Genomic DNA, 23,217 nt, shown 5'->3' with positions numbered 1-23,217 from the left:
AATGGAAATAATGAGGGAGTAGATGAGAGGCTTACAGAAAGATTCATGAATATAAAGAGGAAAAGACAATGGGAGGACAGGAAATATTTACAGAAATAACTGAGGAAATTTTCCCCAGTTTGAAAAAATACTTGAGTCTGCAGAAGCAAAGGGCCCAGTGAGTTCTAGGCAGGTGTTGTGGACAAAGGCATACACCTGGGCACATCCTGTCAAAATTACTGAACTTCAAAGATGGGAAATTTTACCAACATCTAGAGGAATAAAATACTTGGAAAGTGAAAAGAATCCAACTAGTAGCAGACTGTCATCTGTGACACTGGAAGCTTGGAGACAGGTAGTGACATGCACAGGCCCTGAGAAAGGCCGGTCACAACCAGGAACGCTGAGCCCAGCCATGTGATCTGCTGTCGGGCTGCAGCAGCCTGGTGTGAGCGTTCACGGCGCACCTCAGTGTTCTGACTCACATCGACACCAGTGAGTGAGAGGCACTGAGCATGTGCCTCTGAAAAGGCTCCTTGGGGGAGGCCGGGAGTGCACAGGCAGAGCAGGGGTATCTGGCCAATAAAAATGGGACCTGTCAGTCGCTGAAGCAGTGACTGTATCCCAGAATCTTAGGAAACTGATTTTGGAAGCTCCTTAGAGATCATCTAATCTGATCAGCCCATTTCACAGATGAAATTGAGTCCCACTGGGAAATGATTCACGCAAGGTTACAGAAGAGCCAATTACAGGCAGAGTAAGGACTAGAATCCCTGTCGTTACCCTCAGATTTGGTATTTTTGTTATTACACTTTTTATCCCGTTTCTGTAAGGTAGATGCATTCAACTTTGTCCCCCTTTCTATCGACATGCAGATACATACTATACATATAATATTCTTTCACCATTTAATCAAGTATTTACTGAACACAGGGAGTCAACCTGACATACATCGTCCCAGTCATTACAGAACGTAGTTTCCAAACTAAACTTTCAAAAGGACTTCCACACCATCCTAAGAGACTGCAGCCAGTCTTTCCTTCCCCATCAGTCACAACTTCATTGCTACCAGGATTCAATAGAAAGGACCAAAACAAGTGGCGATTCTGTTAACGTCCCCATCCTTCCCTCCTCCCTGAATCCATACACTTTACGACTCAGCAGTTCCTCCCATTTGAGGTGGAGAGCATTTCCACAACCCACTGATGTTGGACTCAGCTGTGTAGGTTTCTCTGGCCAATGGAATGTGGGGGGAGGGGACAGGGTCCCAGTTCCGAGTCTATAGACTTGTGTTTCTGCCACCACGAGAAGAGCATGCCCTGATTAGCCCACACGTCCCAGGAGAATAAGAGCGGAGCAGAGCCCACACCAGCCTTCCTCAGCCTGATGCCCGGGGGCCCCACCTGGTCCGCGAGCCAGTGAGCATGGCAATCAGTGCTCATCACTGGACGCCATGGGATTCGGGGTCGGGGGTTGTGCAGCAGTAGCTAACTAATAGTTACAGTGTGCTGCGGCGCCCCACGTCTAGCCCTGGTCACCGGGAGGACAAAAGCTTGACTCCACCAAGACTCAGCCTTCCTCACTTCACCTGCGGCTGCTTTCAGAGAGCTCTCCAAAAGAAACAGCCACTCGGCTCTTGTGGGAATGCTGTGCTTCAGTAGTGAGCCCACTGTCAGCCAGTGGGTAACCATGGACTCTGCAGTTTGCTTCCTCCGCCCCTTAGCAGATGGACGTGATACGTGTCGTCAGCGCCCCTGGCTGACTGAGCATGGGCTAAGAGGACCAGTGGGGCAAGGATACCAAAACATGTTTTTTGAAGGAATCTGGTATTTTTTAAAAAAGGGGGGATGGGAATCAGGACTCCTTAGGGTTCTTTATTTTATAGTTAATGCTGTCTTTATTAAATGCTGTTTTATTTTGGATTATAGGACATAGGATGCTATATCTTTTTTTAGATCCTAGGACCTTTAAAGTTCGTAATCTGGCTTTGAATGAATTTTTTTTTTTTTTTTTCTTCTCTGCAATGTTTTCTCCATAGCCCTTCCAAGCCCACACTTGGCCTTTGTGCCTCAGGAAAGGGATGCCACAATGGAAATACAAAGAAAAACAAAACTGAATACTTTTTAACTTTTAAAGTTCAAGGTCTTGACATAAGGAGTGCTTTGGAAGAACGTTTGCCTCTCTCCTTCCCACCAAGGGAGCAGGGGAAGAGTGTTCCTCTGGCCTGGGGAGAGGAACAGAAGGTGGAGGGGTGGACACAGTCAGATCCTAGGCTGGGCTGTGGTACAGAATCCCCACCCCAGGCAGGGAGGGAGGGAGGAAAAAAGAGGCACAGACAGCAGAGGAGCTCTGGGCCTCGCTCTTCTAGGAGGAGCCCAGGAGAGCAGTGACGCCAGGAAACCCACCCCAGCACGGAGCGTGGCAGTGGACGTGGAGGCCACGTGTGGCTGAGGCAGAGCCTGAGGCAGCCTGAGCTTCTGCGGCTCCGTGTAACATGAGGGAGGAGCTGCATTTCCCTGAAAAGGGCATGGGAGTTAGCTGAGAAACAGATCTGGTGGGCCTGAAGGCTCTCCCCCCACCATGTAGGGACATTTCAGCAGAAAGTGGTCCTGCTGAGGACAGTGACGTCTGAGCGGGTGCCGTGTGCGCAGGCAGCTCTGTGGGCCTGCCTCCAATGTCCTGCTGCTGCACTTAGCCCGCAGCGTGGGGCGCAGGGGACCCTGAAACGACTGTGATTAACAAGACACTGTCCCTCTTTACCTAGTAACTTTGTTTTCTGTCAGCACTTGAATAGAGATGGTGATGTTAAAAAAAATAATAAAAATGGTTTTTGCACACCTGGATGACGGCCTGAAGGGTCTTATCCACCTCATAGAACTTGGTCAGGGAGAAATGGCCTCCTCAGTCTCCCATCTCCTTCCCCCGCTTACGCTTTTCTCTTCCGCCCTCACCCCGCCACCTTGCTGCCCTCAGACTTCCCCAAACCCAGGTGGTCTACTCTTGGGCTGTAGCATCCCCTCTTCCTCCCTCCCGTTGCCTTCTTCCCCTTTTAAACTCCAGGTCCATGTGACAGGGGACGTCTCCCAACTCAGGTCGAGCCTACAGTCCCCGAGGCTTGAGCAGGAATGAGCCCTCAGGGACAGCTCAGCAGGCGGACAGCAAGGCAGCCCCGGCCTCCCTGTCTCTCCTGGGGCCTCTGCCCAGCTCTCCCCTCCCACCCACATGGGACCCTCCCATGGGTGCAACCCACAACCCTCAGTTGTGGTGGGTTCTGTTCAGTGTAGGTTTTAAAATATTGTTTTATGGTCACAGGCCAGGATGTGAATGCCAACCATCACACACAACCGCTCATACAAATATTCCATTCCCGCATGGCTGGCTGGACCAGCAGGGAAATGAGCCACAAACCAGTGCCCGCACCAACCCATGGGCACCTCATGGAAGACAGTCTTTAAAGTGTTGAACTTTTATGCCAGGAATCATGAAATGTGTGTCAGTTGTCATCTTCCATCATTTTTTTCCCCCTCACTTTTTAAATAGAAAAGTTCCTTGAACTGTACCTGGATTTTCAGTCACCACGCATATACCAGAGACTGCTCATAAGGTGAGGACAAGAGAAAAAGATGCAAGGAAGGAGGAGGGGAAGAGACGTTTTATAATCCCTCCATCTGCACGTAGAGGTACTTCGTTTAATTTCAGTAGAGATGTGTGCCTCCAAGGCAGAAATTCAGATGACTCTCTAGTCATAGCGCAGAGTTCTGAGATAAGAAACGACAGTCTTGCTTTTCCCAGGGGGTGCGACACAGAGGAAAGAGCATCGAACTAGAGTAGGGATCCCTGAGCTGGGGCCTCCCTTGCCAACCTTCTCTCCAAGGGGGGGACCGATCTCAATCTCCTCCTTAGTAAGATGGGGAAATACCTCCCCTGAGTACCATGTGGGCCTACCGTGAGGGTCAAACGAAGAGAGGCTGCTTTTGTCTCAGGCGTTTGATAGTCTGTGCAGGTAGGACCAATGAAGCTGTAATTGGCGAGCCTTCCAGGGGGTTTCTGAAGTCAAACTAAGATGGTAAATGGTAACCAGCTGCCCTAATAGGCCCAGGCCTTGTAATACGTTCCCTGTTTACACACGTTATTAGCATTATTCTGACAAGGGGTCTGTAGCGTTCACTAGAACACTGAAAGTGTCACCGACATGAAGTGGTTAAGAACTCCTATCCTAGAAGGTCACCACCTCGGCGCGTGACCCTATGGTTACTTACAGTTTAGAGCTTGCCTTTTTGCAAGAATTTGAGGCCACTTAAAATGAAGACACTATGCAGCAGAACATTCGTCAGAAGGCTCAGAAAGCGTGTGTGGAGGGGGAGGCAGGGCGAGGAGGGGGGGCAGCGGAGGGGGCGGGATTCAGTGGAGAGGATGGGGATCCCATTAAGAACTGGAGGTAGGTTCCATTTCCTGGCATTTAGTTCCCAGCCTCCTGACAATCAAGACACCAAAACAGGCCAGATTATACAAGTCCCATGCTATGACAGAAGGAAGCATCGAACGTCCCAGCACTGAACTCCGGAGAAACCAGTTGGATACGAAGACCATCTATCTCACTGTGACACATCACCCAACCCATCCTGGAGGCGGCTCTGTCAGCCGGGGCCGGCCGGGCGGTGACCATCCCTCGCAAAGCTGCAAGATCGGCAGGAGGAGCCAGGGGGGCTGAGAAGAACGAGCTCTCCCTTCCCAGCACCACCACCTGCTCAACCGTCTCTCTCATTCTCCTGCCTCCACTTACATCCTCTCCCGAGGGTCAGAATGGCGCCCCGTCCTGCCTGAGAAGTCTGGAACCCCTCAGCTGGGTGAGGACAGAAGCTGGGGGGAGGGAGAGACCTAGCCAATCCTCCTCAGCCCCCCACCAGGACGAGAGGGACGGGCGCGCCACATTCACGGGCACGCTGACAGCCACGGATGGACAAGCTCCCAAGCGGGTCCCACACGTCCGCAAGGGATGCCTCAGAGGCTCTTACCTCCTCCTGAGTTTCCTCCACGCTGCTGCGCTCCTCCTCTGCTCCACTGCCCCGTCCCAGCCAGGCGCAAAAGGGCTGCGGAAGCTGAGTCCACCAGGCTGCCCTTCTCAGAAGCGACAGGAGCCCCGCACGCCTGCCGAGAGCTCTCCACTGAGGGAGGAGCTTTTCAGTTAAGAGATGTCACGTGAACAGAGAAAAGGACCGCCTCTCCTTCCCTCTGATCTTCCCATCTGTTTGCTGTTACCTGAAATTCACCCCAAGAGTTTCATGATAATCAACTCCAGCTTTGATCCTAATTAAGCAAATTTAAAAAACATGTCTCCAAGAAGAGGCAGCTGTTAGTTACTTTAGTTTGTCTAATTACTAGTCAACCAAGTGGAATGAGAATCCCCAGCTCTCTTTAAAAGAGTGACAGCATAATCCTGATTTGGTTAAAATTACACACATATGCACAGAAAAAAAGACCAAGACGTAGTCCCCAAAAAGGGCAAGAGTCGTTACCTCTGTGTGGTGTGATTATAAAAGATTTTTGATTTCTTTATGATCTCTTTATTGTCCATCTTTTCCATGTACTACTTTTGCATTAGAAAAGTAAATTGTTAAAAAATCAATCAGTAAAAATAAGTACCATTTGGAAATCTGTATTAAATCAATGTAGATTGATTTTAAAGGTAAATAGTCCCTCCCCACTCTTCCTTTCCAACAAACAAGCGCATTACTGATCATCTTTCCAAACAGATACGAGTAAAGAATTTTCCAGAGACCACCAGGTGCTCCTTGCAGAGGTCCCTGCGGCCACACAACGAGGCTCACTCCCATCTGTGTGCTTCCACAGCCCAGCAACGACAGAAAATGCCTATCAGCCCTCGGTTTGAGAGAGCTTTGCAACCCACCTGCTCTGTTACCTGTGTTAACTGGGGGCGGTGAGGGCATGGCCAAATCACCAGAGGAAAGAAGTAAGGGAACCACACCCTGGGTCAGAATCTCAGGAGTCAGGTCTCCGAACAGCTGTTCCCAGAGCTTCCAGCAGGGGGCAGCAGGGCATTGTCAGCGACAGCTCCGTCAACAGCCATCTGGTGTCACCGAGGAAATAGCCCTAACTTCCACATCCGGTGGAAGCCTGGAGCAACTCATCCTTTCTGTCTGTGGCTCAAGAACGCTGTGCCCTTACAGACCTGCCTGATGGAAAATGAGACTTCGAACAAGTAAATGATGTGTCTCCAGGAAACCCACAATCAAACAAAAGAGAAACCCAAAGTTTCTTCTGAAATCATATTTTTCTCAGTTTAGAAAAGTCTCAAAACCACCATGTGTCTATTTTGTATATTTATCTACATTTGGCTTTATTCCAAAAAGGATTTAAGGCAGCTTCACCAAGTCACAAGGTCTCTGTTTCATCCTAATTACACAGGACAAAGGAAACACAGAATCTGTTCATATTTGCCCCAGGTAATAAATAGGCTGTTTACTGATAGGCATTTGTCTTAGTGTTTGCCGAAATGAAGTAAAGGGAACTTGGTCCAAGGCTGAGAACAGATGAATCTGGGATGAAAGCCCAATAGCCTTGAAGTGATGCCAGCAGCAGCAAAGTGATTAGTGAAAGAGACTTTACAAAAAGGAGCAGGTAGCAGGAGGCCGGCACTGCACCTGAGACCTGGCTCTTTGTACCAGCTTGTCATTAGTTAGCCTTGTGACACGTGGGAAAGCCACTGCCCCTCTCTAGCAATCTGTTTCCTCTTCTATAAACGAGGGATTCCTATTCCCAGATAACTTTTGACTCAGATACGAGAACAGAGGGGACTTAAGGGCCCTGCAGGGAAGGACAGCTGAAATGGGTTTTGTGCTTTGGGGCACAGGACTTTGGCTGGGGAGGGCACTGGAAGGAAACTGTTGTCAATAATCATGTGCAAGAAGGGACTGTGTGTGGAAGCCACATCTTGACCCTTCTTCATCTGCACAATCTATTTCCAGCCTTAGCACCTGGGAACAGGGTAGGGAGGCCAGAGGGGTGGTCTTCACAGTTTCTAGCCTAAACTTTTTCTTTAAGTAAAAGCTCAGAGGGTCCAAAGACACCTGCTTAGCCCTCCCTGGAGCCACCCCAGCTACCCCCCTAGGTACCGCACAGAGCCCTGTGTGATGAGCCCTGGTCTGGAGTATTGGACTGGCTTGTGTGGCATCCCCTGAGTGAGTACACAGCCATTTCAATCCCCGCTGGGGCACCATCCACTTCAGAAAGGAACGTGCACGTCATAAAGAGTGTCAGGCAAACACAAAATCTTCTGGTTTTAATCTTTACTTTCAATCCCAAACAATCTCTTTCCTTTTTGTTACAAAAGTACTAAACAAACACAGACAGGGGAAGAAAGTTGACATCTACAAACTATGTGCCTTCAACAGGCGTCTCAGTAATCCCATCACCAACACCCATGTGCAAGGCAGAGACACCAGGTAGGTAATTCTCAGGAATCGGAACTATACCATAAATGCACGATCATTTTATTTCATTTTAAAATGATCAACAGGAGCAAAGGCAGACTGTGTGGGTTTTACTCACTCTGACACTCCCAAGAGCCTTCTCATCTGGCCAGACTGGAGGCCCAGCCCTCCCGGAAGGGAGGGGCGGCCCGCATCTCAGCAGTTCATTGAGACGACAAGCTGGATGTGCTGAGGAAAGCCTAGAGCACCGTCGCCGGGCTTGGAGGGGTGGCCAGGTGGCACGGCCGGGCACCTTCCTGTGTGGGTGGGCTCCTCGCCCAGGCTCACCGGAAGGTCTCTGCGCTTGGCCGTGCAGGGAACCACGCTCAAGCCGAGCAGCTGTCCAAAGCGTGTCAGTCTCTTGGCTTGACCGCTTGCCCCTCCAGCCCTCTGAGGGGAAGGAGCCATCAGTCCACTGTGCCATTGTAGGATTTGTTGAACTTGTTGAAGGTGAAATCCACGGTGTGTGTGGAGATGGGCTTTCTGTACAGAGGGTTTGAAGCCTAGAGAACACGGGAGGTAAGAGGACATGTGTTAGTTCATTCGTTCATTCGCACACACACAGGGTTGGAGGCCCTTCTAGGGTCAGTCACGCAGGAAGGCAGTGGGCCCCGCCCGCGGGTGAAGGCAACGGCCTTGTGCTGCAAGACTGGCTCCTCTAAGCCGGCCTGGGACGGTCCTGCCCCTCCCTGAGCTTTCTCTCTCCATCTCTGAAGCGAGCGGCTGTGCCTGTCAGACGGTCTCTCAAGTCCCTTGCAGCTTTAACACACTCACTGGGGATTCAGGGGGTGCTCACTCTTGCTCAGTCCTTCGGGAACGTGCAGTCTGCTTGGGGAGACAAGACACACACGGACACCGCGATAGACTGTGAGCACGTGGGACCCTCTCCTGGACTGTTGGACACAGTCTCCCTGCCGAGGCTGTGGCGAGCGCCTCTGCCGGTGAGCCTCCCGACCGGGGCCTGGTGTGGGGCTCCGTGCAGGGCGTCCAGAACTGGGCACACACCACCTCTCAGGTTTCGCTTCTTCGTGTTTTTTGTTTTGCTCTTTTTAACTTTTTGGCCGCACCGCGCAGCATGTGGGATCTTAGTTCCCCGACCAGGGATCGAACCCGAGCCCCCTGCAGTGGAAGCGCAGAGTCTTAACCGCTGGACCACCGGGGAAGTCCTCGCTTCTTTGTTCTGAATCCCAAAGATGTTAGTGGGCCTCTGCTTGAACTCAACTGGACTGCTAAGCTTGACATTTTTTCTACTTCCAGCTTCCCACTGGCTTACCATTTCGTAGCGGGCCCTGGACCGCTCGCTCTGGAACTTTGCAAACTCTCTCCGGTCGTGGATGGTGACAAGCAGCTTCCAGATGGCCAGGAGCGCAAGCCCAATCAGGATGATGCTGCCGACCACGGCCAGGAGGATGGTCGTGGCATTGGGGGCCGCTCCACACTCTGGAGGGGACCAGGGCACGATGAGCAAAGCCACCGCCGTCACCGTGCCCCCGCCCCCCGACCTCAGGCCCGTCGGCTCTCCCCAGAGGCCTTCCCTGGGTTCCCTGAGATGCTCACACCGCTTCTGAGAGAGCTGGCTGGCAGGCAGGTTTCCCCAACGCACATAAAGTGGAAGATTCAAACAGGGCTGGTCACTGTCCCAAGGCCACACAGTAAGCCAACGGCAAAGTCTAGGAGAACCTTGGTGGCTGCTCCACTTTCTCCCACACGCCGTGCGTACGGCTGTGTCTCCCCAACTCGAAGCACCCACGCCCCAGCCCGGCCCCACCTCCCGTGCAGGACGCTGGACCAGGTCTCAGCTTTCACGTAAATGGTTTCAGGAGTAGACTGGGCGGCAGGAGGTTTCATGAAGCCGCTTCCACAAGGGCTGGGCTGGGGGCCAGCCAACACTCGTAAGCCCTTAGTGTGGAGCCTTTGGAGCAAATGTGCTTATTTTCAAAGAACCGCAAAGACAGCGCTTGGAAACAGAGCCTCCTTCTTACAGGCGTGCATCCTGGGCTAGGACCACAATCCTTCCCTCTGCCTCTGGCCTAGGGAAGGCACATTATGTGGTCTAGCACCATTTGGAAAAACAGTTTGCAATGTTTTGAAAGGAAGAGAGCAGATCTTTTTCTGCACCGCCCGCCTCTTCCCCGGCAACCTCCACCAGAGAAGAATGAAAGGGTTCATACTAGAAACCCTCATTACCCCAAGGAAAAGGGCCATTGGTCCCCAGGCCCAGCGCGTGGGGCAGAATTGCCCGTGTTAGATGAGAGTGTGCTGTCCTCAGGGGCCCAGGGAGCGAGGCATGGCACTTGCAGGAATGTCAACCCAGCGCTCCATCGGCCCTTCTTGGACTCCACTCCAGGAAGCGGCAGCCCGGCTAGGGCTGTGTGTACCCAGATGCTTCCTGACGCCCAGCCCTCATGGTCCAGACCTGCCCTGCACGCTCGCACCACCACTGGCCATGTAGGCTAAGTGTGTTCTGTGCTTACTGTCACCCCTGTGTCCCTTCCTTCAAGATGAGACACTCCCGCAGGGCAGGGCCCTATCCTCCTATAACTCCCATTCCCCTAAGTCATGACCCCCCCCAAGCTCCACCCCCGTGATGGGTCCCCAGATATACAACCATCTGTCTTCTAAACTATAGCAGTCAGGTAGAGGCGACCTTAGATCTTGATCTTTATATGTAACTGTATCCCTCCTCTCTCTGGAGTTTGGAAAGGATGGTGAGGAGAGAACGGGTGATACGTCAGAAACCGAGCCCCCTGGGGGAGCAGACAGAGCTGGCCCTCACCCACCTGGCTCCCTGAGGACTGTCAGGTTGGACCTCCCACTGGGGAGCTCTGCATAGGTGAACATCATCACACAATCCTTGGCAGTTTTGTAGAAACAAAGCACAGCCTCCTGGTCATCTTTCACTGGAAGAAAACCAAGCAGAAATGTCCTGAGTGTGTCTCTGAGCGATGCAGAGCCGCTAAGGGACGGGTGAGGAGCCGAACCCCGCAAAGAAGAAAAGGGGGTGCAGAGAGGCTTAAAGGGAAGGCTGGACCTTAAAAATGAATTTCTCACATCAAGAACGCAGGCCCAGCGCTAAGTTAGGCTGCGCTGGGGACGTGAAATCCCTTCCACGCGAGGGAGGCCTCCGCAGGCTCACTGGGGTGAAAGGAGAGGGGGCACTGCCGCTGGGGCGGGACTGGGCAACGGAACTGGGTAAAGAAAAGAAGGGGCCATCCTGCTGTCCGCGGAGGCCTGAGCGAGAGTTCATGCTTGAGTCTACCTGGCTGAGAGCCGGCTGCAGAGGCCAGGAGGCGGAGGCGCTTTCCTGAGATGAGAAACCAAAAAGACCCACGAGGCAAGGAGGATGGGTGGATGAGAGACTGCACCTCCCACCCACGGTGCGCCCCGCTGGCCTCGCTCCCCATAGTAAGAAGCCCCCTTCCTCAAGCTGCCTCAACACCTGCCGTGCCCACGCGGCTGTCACCTGAGGGGAAGGTATCACCAACCCCACTCCCCCACCCCCCCGCCCCCCACTGCCCCGCCAGGCATTGTCTGCATTCCAAGCCTCCCCTGGGACAGGGTTAGACTGATTTCCAGGGTGGAAAGGAAGCGGGGAAGAGCGTGACGCAAGAGACAGGCGGGTGGTAAGGGAATGACCCACTGGTCCTGAGTAACAACTGTGGGCTATTTTGTGACACGAAATGCTTTCTAGCTCCGCCCTTTGTAACCCTGTTGCTCGAAGGAGTCTCCACCTAGAGCCAGACAATTTTGAGTGGTTATCAGACACGGAGGCCTGGGCTTTTTCTCTCGGCCCCCAATCCTAAGCCTGGTCTGGGTGAGTGTGAGCGAGCATGGGTATGAAAAAGCCTGGGGGAAGGAAGGAAAAGGATAGCTGGTGAATGCGAACAGAAACCTTCTCTGTGAAGCAACTGATTCATGACAAAGGGACAGACTGAGAGGCAGCTGTGCGTGAACAGCTGCATTTGCTCCAGAGCGAGTAAGTAGTCAGTGGGCCGGGGGAGGCATCGCCATCTTTCTGTGGGTGCCCAGTCAGGGGGCAACGGCCCCAGGTCTGCAGGCAGAACTTGCTGTGAGCCAGACCTCAAGTCACAAGACAGAAGCAGGCCAGGAAAACGGGCATGAGAGGCCAGATCTGGGGAGGGCGGGGCAGGGGCTCCCTGCTGTGGTACAAGCCCTGGCACGCAGTAGGTGCTCAATGAATATGTGTTGGCGGAATACATGACTTGGCATCCTCAGGAGCCATGATTCGGCCAGAGCATCACTCAAGATCAGGGAGGCAGGAAAAAGGAGTGGGGAGACCTGTAGGAAGGAGGAAGAGCCAGGGTAGCACTCGATCCCGGGTTCACTCAGACAGAATGTGAGCTCTGCCTCGTCTAATGCTGGCAGAGCATCGCGAGAGCCGCACTGGGCTGAGGCCAAACAGAGACTGGCTAGCTGGTAACCAAACATGGTTTCCCAGCTTCCTGGGCACAGCTGGACGACATTTCCCGCCATCCTTGCAGTAAACGTGGCTGGATGACTGAGCTCTGGGTGGGGGGGATGTTGTGTGCCCCACTTCCAGGCCCCACCCATGTAAACCTCCCCCACGATCTTTCCCCATTTGCAGATTCAATGGAGAGAATTCTGAGGACCCGGGGGAGGGTGGAAACACAATCTAGAGGGTACCTGGGCTCCTGAAGGAGCACAGAGAGGCCTTGTCAACCAGGAACATCGTCACTGGACTTCGAGTGAGTGACAAACTGACTTTTATTTTGTTAAGTCATTGAGGTTTGGGGTTTGTTTGTTGTAGCAGCTAACAGTACTTATTCTAACTAATATACCAACTTCTCAGGAAACCTGGGAGAAGATGTAGGAAGGGACTAGGCTTCAGGGATGGGACAGAAACTTAAGAACGGGAAGGTCTTACACCCTGGAGAGCCCAGAACCTATGACCTAACACAGGTACTCCAAGTCCTCTTGGGGAGCCAGCAAGGACTAGCCAAGGACACTGAGGTTGCTTCCTAACTCAAGGTTAAAACTACCCTCCTGTTTGCCAGGCAGCCCTGAAGATCGTCCCCACAAGGGAGAAAGTCTCTACACATCTGCCAAGATCCAAAAGGGGCTGGCTGCCCAGGGCCGCTCCCCACACTCACCGATGGTGTCCACCCGTGTGATCACCTCATCCTTGCACAGGTTTTGGCAGGTCTGGTTGTCAACTGAGCTCCCTGAGTGAAGCAGCAAGCACTCAACACAATCTCTTTGGAAAAGAGGCAATAAATGTGGGTGTTAGATGCTGGGTAGTAGCTCCACACATGTAACTGAGTGCATGTCCCAAGAGTGCAGGTCCCAGCCCTCCTGCAAGCCCCTGAAAGTTTTAACTTCTCCCATGTTCAGATGTTTGGCCTCAAGGAACATTTCTGCTCTGTCCTTCTTGCTGCTATCATGCAGGGAAGCCCAAGGGTTCTCAGAGGGACATATGTGGGTTTAGAAGCATGTCTGGTACACATGTCAAGTTGCAGGTTGGAAACCTTTCAAATTCTGACAACAGGAGCCAAATCCATCTGCACTCAGGTGCATCAAATGCCTCACTGAGGAGTCTTCCCCAAACAAGAAGTTTCTGAAGATAAAAAAGTGTTCCTGGCCTTGAAGAGGGGTCCTCACCCACCTATGGCCCCAATTCCCAGGATCCCCACCAGGAGACCATCACCCAGGCAGGGCTCTCGGCACATTAAACTCTCTGGGTGGGCTTTCAAGACAAAACACCACTGCCTGGGCCCAACCACACCCATGGAATCCGAATCTCTGGGGCTGGACCTGGGCTCTTGGGGATTCTGAGTAAAGGTGAGGGCTGAGAACCACTGTCCTGGAGACTCTCAGGCCCTTGCCCGCTTCCTGCTCCCAGATAGAGCCCACCTGGCAGGGGAGCTAAGCTCTAAGGGTCCGTAAAGCTTGCTGTGGAGGGGAGAGAGGGTCTCTGACCTCTATGGGGGACTGGGGGATGGGAGAGCATAAATGGGATGGTGAGAACCCAACTCCAGGGAGAAGTGGGTTGGAACAAAACCACCAGCTGATGGGGAACGTGCAGGAACTTCCTGAAGTGATGGTGCTCGGTGGCCAGCCAGGATGGTGAGAGACCCCAAAACAGAGGTTTCCCCAGGAAATGGGGTGAGGACTCCAGAGCCAAGTGTGCTGGGAGGGCCACTGCCTTGCTGCCGCTGTGCCCTGGCACCCGAGGGCAGGGGAGCCTCACAGAGCCTCAGCCACATGGGGGGACAGCAGCCCAACCTACCCCACAGGCCTGTGGGGACCAAAGGGGCTGCGTGTCTGGAAAGCTCCCTGGCAAAAATATGGAGGGTTGTACCATCACCATGCATTGCCTTTATTAGATCATTGTAAAATTCCGTGGGATGGAGAGACCAGTTACTACGTTTCCAAGGCAGAAACTGTGGCCTGAAGGGAGCTGGGAGCGTTTCATTAAGTCGCCCTATTTTACAGGTGAGGGAAGTGAGGAATCAGTGACAGCAGGGTCCAGCACCCAGGTGCCTGCCTCTCTGTCAAGTCCCTCCCTGAGTCCTTACTCCACTTTCTGAACATTGAGGAGGAATGGGCGAGTGAGTAGATTGTGGAGGGAAAGTAGGTAAGACTTTCTTACCAGGGTCCTAATATGCTTAAGAATCCAACTATCCTCGGATTGGCCACAAAATCCCACTCTCCTGGGAATGACTTCATGGAAACATTCTGAAGTTAAACAAGTAGGTAATTTCTGCATTTCTCCTGAGGCCAGAGCCCCAGCGGGCAGGCAACTGAGACTTGGCTGGGCACCAGGAAGGCGTGGCTCCAGCTCTGGTCATTCATGCTGACGCCGCTGCCCCTCCTCCACCCGTGGATTAACACACTGCAAAGAAAGGTGGCTGCTTCCGGTCTCCGCTAGGATTCCCTGAGCCCTCCATCTGCATGCCCTGTCGTCATGAAACCACAGGGCCGCTTCCAGGGAACATTCCCTAATCATCCATGTGGACAAATCGGTTTAACCTGTGTGCTCCGCATACTGGGTTGAATCTTGTGATCTATTGCAGTCACGTATTAAAATGTCTGGCCTTTAAACAAACAAGTTGCTGAGACAGACTTTGCTCAGGGAGACTGTTAATTGAAATCAGCTGAAACCGAATATGAACTCACCCAAGGTGTAGAGCGTGTTTGGTTAGTTCTAGAGAGTGGAGATTGACTGCTCTGAAACCCCAGAAAAAAAAGGACATCGGCATTCAAAACCTGGTGGCTCTCAGCAAAGCAGCAAGTAGAAAAACAGCCTGAAATAAGGCACTATCAAAGGTACTTTGTTTAAAAAAAAAAAAAAGTGACAACTAGGCTGTGAAAGAGACTGTGTCAGCGTGGCCCGGAGACAAGTAAGAAGGAAGAGTGAGGCTCCCCTACGGCATCTCTTTGCTCTCCTTGCTCCCTTGATATTGCTCAATGGATAACAAATCATCAAGTCTATGTCTCCTTGGAAATGAATGCTTTAAACATTTAAAGCTAAGGTGGTCTTCCCAAGAGGCCTTTTAACTGACCTAAGCCAACCCTATATTGCCTTGCTGCTCCGGAAGAAGGAAAGAAACAGGCTTGATCTGCCTTTATTGGTTCCATGTGTATTGTCCTACCTTTGCAACAACCCCCATCCACCTCATATGCCCCAAGGTCTGGGAGCACATACTCAAAAGGGTTCTGCTGGTGGGAGAGCTGGGGGTAGGGCACCTCCCTCAGGCATTAAATGTTGATAATGGCCATGATTCCAGGCTCAGATAGCCACAGCTATTTGGGCTCCAGATCCAGGATCCTAACCTCCTCCTTCCCCTGGGATGTTTCTATTTGGATTTCTGTTGTTTCTCTGCTCTTAGCAGGTCTAAAGTAGATCTGTGTTTCTTCTCCCTTACTCTGCCTGGTTTCCCTCTAATTACGCAGAATAAAATCTGGCCCTGTCTATCTTGTCTCTCCATCTGCGGCCAGCTTTCAATTACCCACGCCTGGATTATTTGTGGCAAACATCCAACCAGGGGTTCTGCCACCCAGAACGCTTCTGAGTGCAGACTGACCGGCAGCCACGGCTGCTCAGGGAGCATGAACTCGTCTCATTCGGAGCCCGAGCCAGGGGTTTGGAAGGGAAATCTGCCAAAAAAAATTGCACAGTTGCGTTTCCCAGCTAAAGAGAAACAACGTCTGTATTATTATTTGTTTCTGATTATCTGTGCCCTCCCTCCTGGCCCCTTAGGACAAGGATGATGATGGCACAGCTGTTTCTCTAGCAAAATTCAAGAGAAACTGTCACTCTTGCTTTCCCGATGGCGTAACTCCCTGATTTAATTCCCTCTCATTCGCACTCTGGCAGAGTGTGAAGGGCAGAGCCGTGGGGAGGTCAACAGGGGAACGTAACCCCATGGCTGGGTCAGTGGAGCCCTGGAACCCGCGTCTGGACAATCTCTGCATTCAGCAGCAGCGCAGAGACCCACTCCATTATCTGTACAAATGGAGCAGAAAATTCAAAAGCCACTGCAGTTTGTTCCTGGCTTGCCTTATCTAGGTCGGGTGCCCTCCTGTCCAATTTACCTTCTGATGATGTTTTGCTTAAAGCAGCATTTCCCATACGGGGGGGCCTGTGAAACATTGTTTGGGAGATGCTAATGGGGCAGGAGGTCAAATTCATTTGGAAAAAAGATGCATGCTGAATGTCCTTTTAAAATACTCAGTGACACACTAAAGGCTCAAGAAGATGTTACTTTGGTACTAAAATCAGTTTAATTTCATTTAACTCAGTAATCCTATAACTTCTAAACTTGTAGGAACAGAATAACAGTTTTTGTTGTTGTTGTTATGTTTTGATTTTGTTTTTTTTTTTACAAAATCCCCATGGAACCAGTGTTTCAAAGACCCTATTCTAGTTAATGTTAGTAAGAGTTTCGATCCCCAGCAAGGCTGGGTGGGGAAGATTCAGGAGATGGGGGGGTGAGAGCCTGGCCAGCCCTGAAGGCTGACTGGCTGGATGACAGGCCTGGTCTGGGGGAGACGCTGGGGTTGGGGGCGGGGGTGGAGGGCTGTGTACGGGGTGGCGCTTTACCTCTTGGTGCTGCAAGCATCCAGGCAGGTCGGGCACTTCTCACATGTCTCCCCAAAGGCCCCTGGCTCCGTGCACTGGCACTGCCCACAGACACAGTGCCCGCGGTCACTGCAGATCTGGCCATCCCTGGCCTGGCACGTACTGATGTCTGTCGAGCAGTTACAGTTGTCCCCGATGTAACCTGCGTGGCACTTGCATTCTCCGCAGTGACAGTCGCCGTGGCCTAAAGGACACAAATGGCACATCAGCGCCTGCCTGCTTGCACAGACACACGACCAACCGCCCAGCGCCTGCCGTGTGCCGGACACTGGGGAGCCAACAGAATGAGATGCCGACTGTGCCCTCGCAGTCCGTCTGGGCAGACAGAGAGGGCCTGGTGCTGACACGGGGTGACAGCAGGGCGCCCGGGCAGCGCGTGTGGCCCGGCTGGGCTGAGTGCTGCTCCAAGTCGGTCCAGAACTTGGCCAAGTCATGCCACAGGCCCAGGACGCCAGAGAGCTTCTTCCTGTCTCCCGTGTTACGTGATTAATGGCCCCAGAACCTGTGAATGTGACCTCGTATGGCAAAGGAGACTTTGCAATGTGATTAAGTGAAGGATTTTAAGACGGGGGAGATTCTTCCGGATTATCCAGGGGGGCCCTAAGTGCCACCACAAGGGTCCATATGAGAGGAAGGCACGGGGAGATCTGACTACAGAAGGTGGTGGCGACGGACAGGAGAAGCAAGATACTGCGCTGCCACCTTTGAAGATGGAGGAGGAGGAGACCTCGAGGAGCCCGGAATGCAAGGAACGCAGCCCTGCAAGACGGAAAAGGCGAGGGAAGGGTCCTCGCCCAGAGCCTCAGAGGGAGTGCGGCCCTGCTGCCACCTTGACTTTAGCCAGAGAAAACAATTTCAGACTCTGACCTCCAGAAAAGAGAACACGTCTGAGTTGTTTTCAGTCGCTAAAGCTGTGGTACCCTAACACAGCCACGAAGGAAACCAACACAGTTGTTGCCCCTCAGTCTCAGTGAGACGCTGATTCTTGCTCTGGCCTTGTAGCCGCGGGCCAGAGCCGGATGACTCAGGAGCAGGTACGGGAGACGGCAGCGGCTAACACCCAACTCGCTACGCACGTGTCAGGCTTTACAGCATGAACTTGATGAATTCTTACAACCATCCCATGCGCACAAGTGATGAAACTGACACACGGAAGGATGAAGGGCTTGCTGACGGTCAGACAGCTAGCGGCTGCAGAGCCAGGACCCAAACCGGGGAGTGTGGCTCCAGGGCCCACGGTCTGAACTCCAGGATCCGTGGCCTCTCAGGAGAAGAGGACAGAGTAGGCCCTAATCAAGATGAGAACCAGCTGAGGGGCCCCCTGCTCCCCCCTTGCAGGAGGAACCCTTTTCACAGCCTGCAAGGGAGGAGGAGCTGGGCATCCCCTCCTGGTTCTTCAGGCATCAAGGGCAGGGGAGCTGCTGGGCTCAGAGGACTGAGTAAGTGTGCACACCAGGCACGCACGTGTACAGGCTGGACAGTGAAAAGCACGGACAGCACCAGCCTCCAAGGGGGCCAGGAGCCTGACAGTTGGTGGATTCTCTATTTTTTGCTAACAGAGGCAGAAAGCAGTGCTACAGATGGCACTTAATTTTTAAAAATCTTCCTTATGCTATCACTGCAGCATATTGTCCTTTCTCACGCCATTTTGCTAAGGCTAATATTAATAAGACCAAGAATTTGTATTTACTGAGAACCCACTGACATACTAGCAGGAGACCAGGCAGGCAGGGGATGGCATCAGACAGGGGCGCCTTGCATTTTATTCCTGCTCCTGAGTCAGTTATCCTGGTAGTTGGACCTCGGCACCTTCTGAGACCACCAATGAGTGTGACCCGCAATTCAGGTCAGGAGCTAACTCCAGAGAGCCTCTTCACCCCCACTTCCTTCCTGTCCCCCTCCCCCACCTGTCTGCTCTGGAGAGCCTAGAATCTGCAGGAGGCAGGGAGGCCATCTGGAGCCGCCAGTCCTCCCCTCCCTCCCATGCATGCGGCGCAGCCTCTCTGCAGCCCAGGGGTGCAGAGCCCCAGCAGATACTGTGCTGGGCGAGAGCACCCTCCCACTTCACAGCCAGTGCCGAGGCACATGGCAGCCCTCTGGGAGGGGTGAGGAAAGCCAGACCCCAGCCAGGAGGAGGCTGTGGAGTGCAGTTTAACTGCCTGGAAGCTGGCGTGTGATGTGTGGGCCACAGGAGACAGCAGCACCCCTGCTCATGGGTTACACGGTGGGGGGGTAGGGGCATGGGGGGGAAAGGGCAGCAGAGAGCACGACTCACCCCAGGGAGGGAGGCCTGCACACCCTTCCTCTCCACCGATCCCTGAACAGCCCTGGCAAGCAGGAAACCACCCCCCACAGGACGTCTTCCCAAATGAAATGGATCCAATCTGCACAACTCCCTAACTCTCGGCCTCAGGACCACATTGGTCAAGAGGCTGTTTTAAATTAAAATGGTTCACTGTCAGGGTGATTTTCCCCCCAGCATTTTATTATGACAATTCCAAGCCTGCAGCCAAGTTGAAAGGACTGTACAGAAAACATCCATCCACGTACCACCCCCATTCCGCCATCAGGATGCTGCCAGCTGCTTTATCACACATCTTTCCATCCCTCTCTCCATCCATCAATCCATATGTTTTTATAATGCATTTCAAAGTGAGTTGCAGTTATCAGTGCACTTGAGGAGTGGTTTTTAATACAGCTCTGGTCTCTCCAGTGGCTTGTACATCATGCCATCCCATCAAGCAAAAATAGAGGAAGTAAGAGGCACAGTTGGTGCCATATTTACAAGCAGCAAAGACACTACCCAGGCCAGAGAGACTGCTTTGTTTGACACGGTGAGTGTCGTTTCCCTTCCTTCTCCGTTTTTGGCAGCAATATAAAATGAACCAAATAAAAACCTAGCACAACATTCCAAAGTGTCAAAGGTTTGGTGAGGAGGTACTATATTATTTCGTTTTGGGTGAAGTGTGGGTGTGTGTATGTGTTGAAGGGAGAACTTGCTCTCCATGGTGACTGGGCATCTAATGTGAAAAGATCTGCTGCTGAGAAGATGGCAAAGGTGCCAGCTGCTCTGTACTTCCCACCATGACGGTTAACTGGCAAGTAAATCCAGCTGCCTTGGGTACATCTGACATCATGAAGACCTGAGAGCTCCAAAACCCAGCCCACAGTCAAAGCAATTGAGGGTGCCCCTAGATCTGGGGTGCAATTACAGAGTTAGGAGTCAAGAGCAGGAGAGAGTGGGAGCTGGTAACTCACCCAAGGTCACCACGGCTCCATGGAGAGGGACGGGACTCACTGCCAGAGACCTAAGCCGTTCCTGAAAGCCTCCTACAGCAGCTGAGAGGCACGGACGTGGCGAGAAAGAAATGCTGTGCAAAGAACCTATGAGTGAGAGCACGAAGCGCCCCGGCCCACAGGGGTAGGGTGGGCAAGCAGGTGGGAGCTGCTGAGGGCCGGGGGGCCTCGGAAAGTCCTTATCCACGTGGCGTTTTGGCCTCAAACATCTGCCAACTCCAATGCAAGGTCCCAGCAAGTCAAACTAGGAGAGAAGCCACGCTCGGTGAAATGGCGGAAGCCACTGGAGTGCTGTCCTCAGGGACTCCCGTGATGGCCCCAGTTTGTCTGTCAGGTGGTTCATCACCTCTCAAAGACAATGGAAAGCAGCTACAGCAAAGGGGTGACACACGCCTCCTTGTCCTCCTTCACTCCCACGGCAGACCGTGCCATCTAATCAGGGGATTCTCTGCCAGGGAGCCCGGGCTCGGCCTCAGAATCCTCAACACTGTCCTCCAAGGAGGTTCTACCAACTGGTGGGGCCGGCACACAAGGTACAACCACTTGCCATTTCGGTTTAAAGTTTCCAAGTCTCCCTGAGAAAGCGTGACCCATATAGAGTGTCATAGACTTCGTAAATCTGGTCACAATTTATCCTAATCCAAAGGTCTCGGACCCTGCACTCGGGCCTCAACCTGCCTTTCCCTCAACCTGCACCTGCAGACATTTCCACATCCTCTGGTCAGCCCTTGGCCTCTCCTAATGCCCTAGTAGGAACATGTTATTAAAATGACAAGGGTCATTCGGTCCCGTCCCCAGGCTCAATAACCCATCAATCACCAGGAGAACTGCATGGGGAATGGGAACATGATCCTGGCTAACAGCACCCAGAGGGCCAAAGCAAGGACTCTGCATCAAAACAAAGCTCGTTTATAATGCTTCCCCAGCACCCTGGCAAAGTGCGCTGAATTTCATGATGCCTGTTTAATACTGTGCATACATAAGAATATTTTCATTACACATAGACAGGGATACTGAAGGGCATGTGAAAGCACTTTGTAAGCTGTGAATTGCTACATGTGCAAGCTATTATTAGTACCTTTATTAGAATGACTGATAGCTAAATGGACAGGAAGTTGTAAATGTGTCTATTTATACAGAATTTCAGCTCTACAGAATTCAGCAGCTTTCCATCAGCAAGACGGTGCTTGTGTGGGCCATGGGCCAAGACGCAGGCCCCCCCCCCCCGCCCCCGCCCCCGCCCCCATTGATCAAGTAGAATACTGGCTATTCAGAGGCAGGGGCATGCCTGAAGCAGGCGGGGAAGGAGCTGCCAGAGAGGAGGGAGGGGGCACGTGAGGAAGCCCCAGCGCCAGTGCTCTGTAGAGGTCAAGAAGGGCAAATCCTACAGTGCGGTGGGGCGGGGAGGGCAGAATCCAGTGGTAGAGAGGTGAGGAAGTGGCCACAGCGAGCGCGGCAACTCCCACAAGGAATCTGGCTGTGCAGGGAAAGGAAGAGATGGCGGGGAAAGAGGCTGGGGATTTTGAAGAGGGGATATTCGAGCATCCTTCTGATTAAAGAGAAAGATACAGAAGAGAGAACATTTTGGTGGAAGTGGAGGGATCGAGGGAAGAACAAACCCCAAAGAGATCATAGCAGAGACAGGTTAGTGGGGCGGGTGGGGCAAGAGAGAGAGAAAAAGAGAAAGAGAGAGAGAGAGCGAGTAGCTGGTGGGTGAGGACTGTGGCCGGAGGAGCTCAGGCTAACCCCAATCAGCTGCGTGAAAGGCTGGCGGCTGTGCTGGAACCACATTCAAGTGTCACCTTGGGCAAGTCCCTAAACCTGACTGATGATCATTTCCTCATCTGTCAATGAGGACAAGGCCTTCCTCGTGGGAGTGTCATCAGAAATACTGGTGTTAATGCAAATCAAGCCCCTATCCACAGCAGCCAGCACATGACCGGACCACCCCTGAAGCTAAGCAAGCAAGGAGCTCGGAGGCCGTTGCACTGGACAGCGGTCACAGGGCCGTGCAGGCGTGACCTGGAGAGAGGGTTGAGAAGTCGGGGATCATGCAGTGGGAGGGCACAACCTCAAAGGGGGGTAAGATCAACGGGGTAGAAAGCAAGGATCTGCAGGAGCGAGGGGAGGGCTGACACGGGTGGGAGGCGGCCAGCGCCCCTCGTCCTCAGGAAAAGGAGGCGTGGGCATTCTTTCATGAGCTGGAGGATGAAGGGGAGCCTGTTCACCATGGAACATGGGTGGTGGGTAACAGCAGGGATACAAGGAAACATTCGGAAAATGAGGCAGTAGAGTGTGGTGGTTAACATGTGGCTTCTGAAATCAGAGAGCCTGGGGCTGGCCTCCTGAATCTGCTATTTACCAGCAGTAACTGATGTTTAACCCCGCTGCATCTTGGTTTCTTCACTTTAAAATGGGGCCAATAAAGATGTCCCCACTCATAGGGTTGTTGTATGAGTTCAATCACATAACCTGTATAAAGCACTTAGTGTTTGGCATATAATAAGTGCTCAATTAATGCTAGCTAGCTTCATCGCTGTTATAATGGGAGTGTGTGGGGAGGGGAAGCTTGGAGTAGATAATCTCAGAGGATGGGAGAGGGAATACCTTCTGAGAGCTTGGATCAAAGACTTCCAGGGTTAGAGAGTTCCCTGTCAGTCCAGGTGTTAGCATTCAGCACTTTCACTGCCGGGGCCTGGGTTCAGTCCCTGGTCAGGGAACTAAGATACTGCAAGCTGCGCAGCTCAGCCAAATTAAAAACAAAAACAAAAACAAAAAAAAAACAAGCCTTCCAGGGTTAAAAGCTCCCATAAGGTTATCTAATCCATGCCCAGCCTAAAGCGAGAACACCCGGGGCCTGGTGAAGCGCTCCCTCAACCCCAGAGCCTTGGCAGCGAGGCTGACACCCAACAGCACTGGAGGCCCTGCCTGGGGGGCACTCCAGCCCTCAGCAGGAAGGGGACCAGCTGCATGTCTGAGGCACGGCATGTGCGGCCCTCGGCCCCAAGCTGGACTCCAGTCTGCAAAGGCCCAAGGCAGCCCTAGGGTGACCTCAGAGGACCTGCGTGAGGGCCCTGGGGCTGGAGGAAGGAAGGAGCCGGCCTGGGACGGGGCAGAAACAAGAAGTGGGTGTCTTCTCCCCATCCTGGCCCCGTCAGGAGCAAGGATCACAACCACACAGACGTCAGACCCTCAGGGTACAAATCGTCTCTCCACAGCTGGTCCAAAAATAGTTTCCATCCAGCTCAGGAATGCACTGCACTTCCCTCGGCTTCCGCCCCCTCCCCTCGGCCTCCAGGAGGCCTTTCAGGCTGGCAGAGGGCTGAG

General features: G+C 52.8%; 1 protein-coding gene across 1 annotated transcript in view; it reads right to left on the bottom strand.

Annotated features, from left to right (window-relative positions):
- Positions 1–7,655: 7,655 nt before the first annotated feature.
- Positions 7,656–23,217, bottom strand: part of ITGB5 (integrin subunit beta 5) — a 109,325-nt gene continuing 93,763 nt past the window's right edge. Inside the window, exons 11-15 of the mRNA XM_068546588.1 lie at positions 16,555–16,777; positions 12,602–12,705; positions 10,250–10,369; positions 8,743–8,909; positions 7,656–7,972 (exon numbers count right to left, since the gene is read on the bottom strand). Of these exons, the coding sequence (XP_068402689.1) occupies positions 7,877–7,972; positions 8,743–8,909; positions 10,250–10,369; positions 12,602–12,705; positions 16,555–16,777 (710 nt within the window). The 3' untranslated portion in view covers positions 7,656–7,876. The remainder of the gene's footprint in view (positions 7,973–8,742; positions 8,910–10,249; positions 10,370–12,601; positions 12,706–16,554; positions 16,778–23,217) is intronic.

This window comes from Eschrichtius robustus, chromosome 6 (genome assembly GCF_028021215.1).
Source record: "Eschrichtius robustus isolate mEscRob2 chromosome 6, mEscRob2.pri, whole genome shotgun sequence".
Taxonomy (NCBI): Eukaryota; Metazoa; Chordata; class Mammalia; order Artiodactyla; family Eschrichtiidae; genus Eschrichtius; species Eschrichtius robustus.
This window is presented reverse-complemented; position numbering and strand designations above follow the sequence as displayed.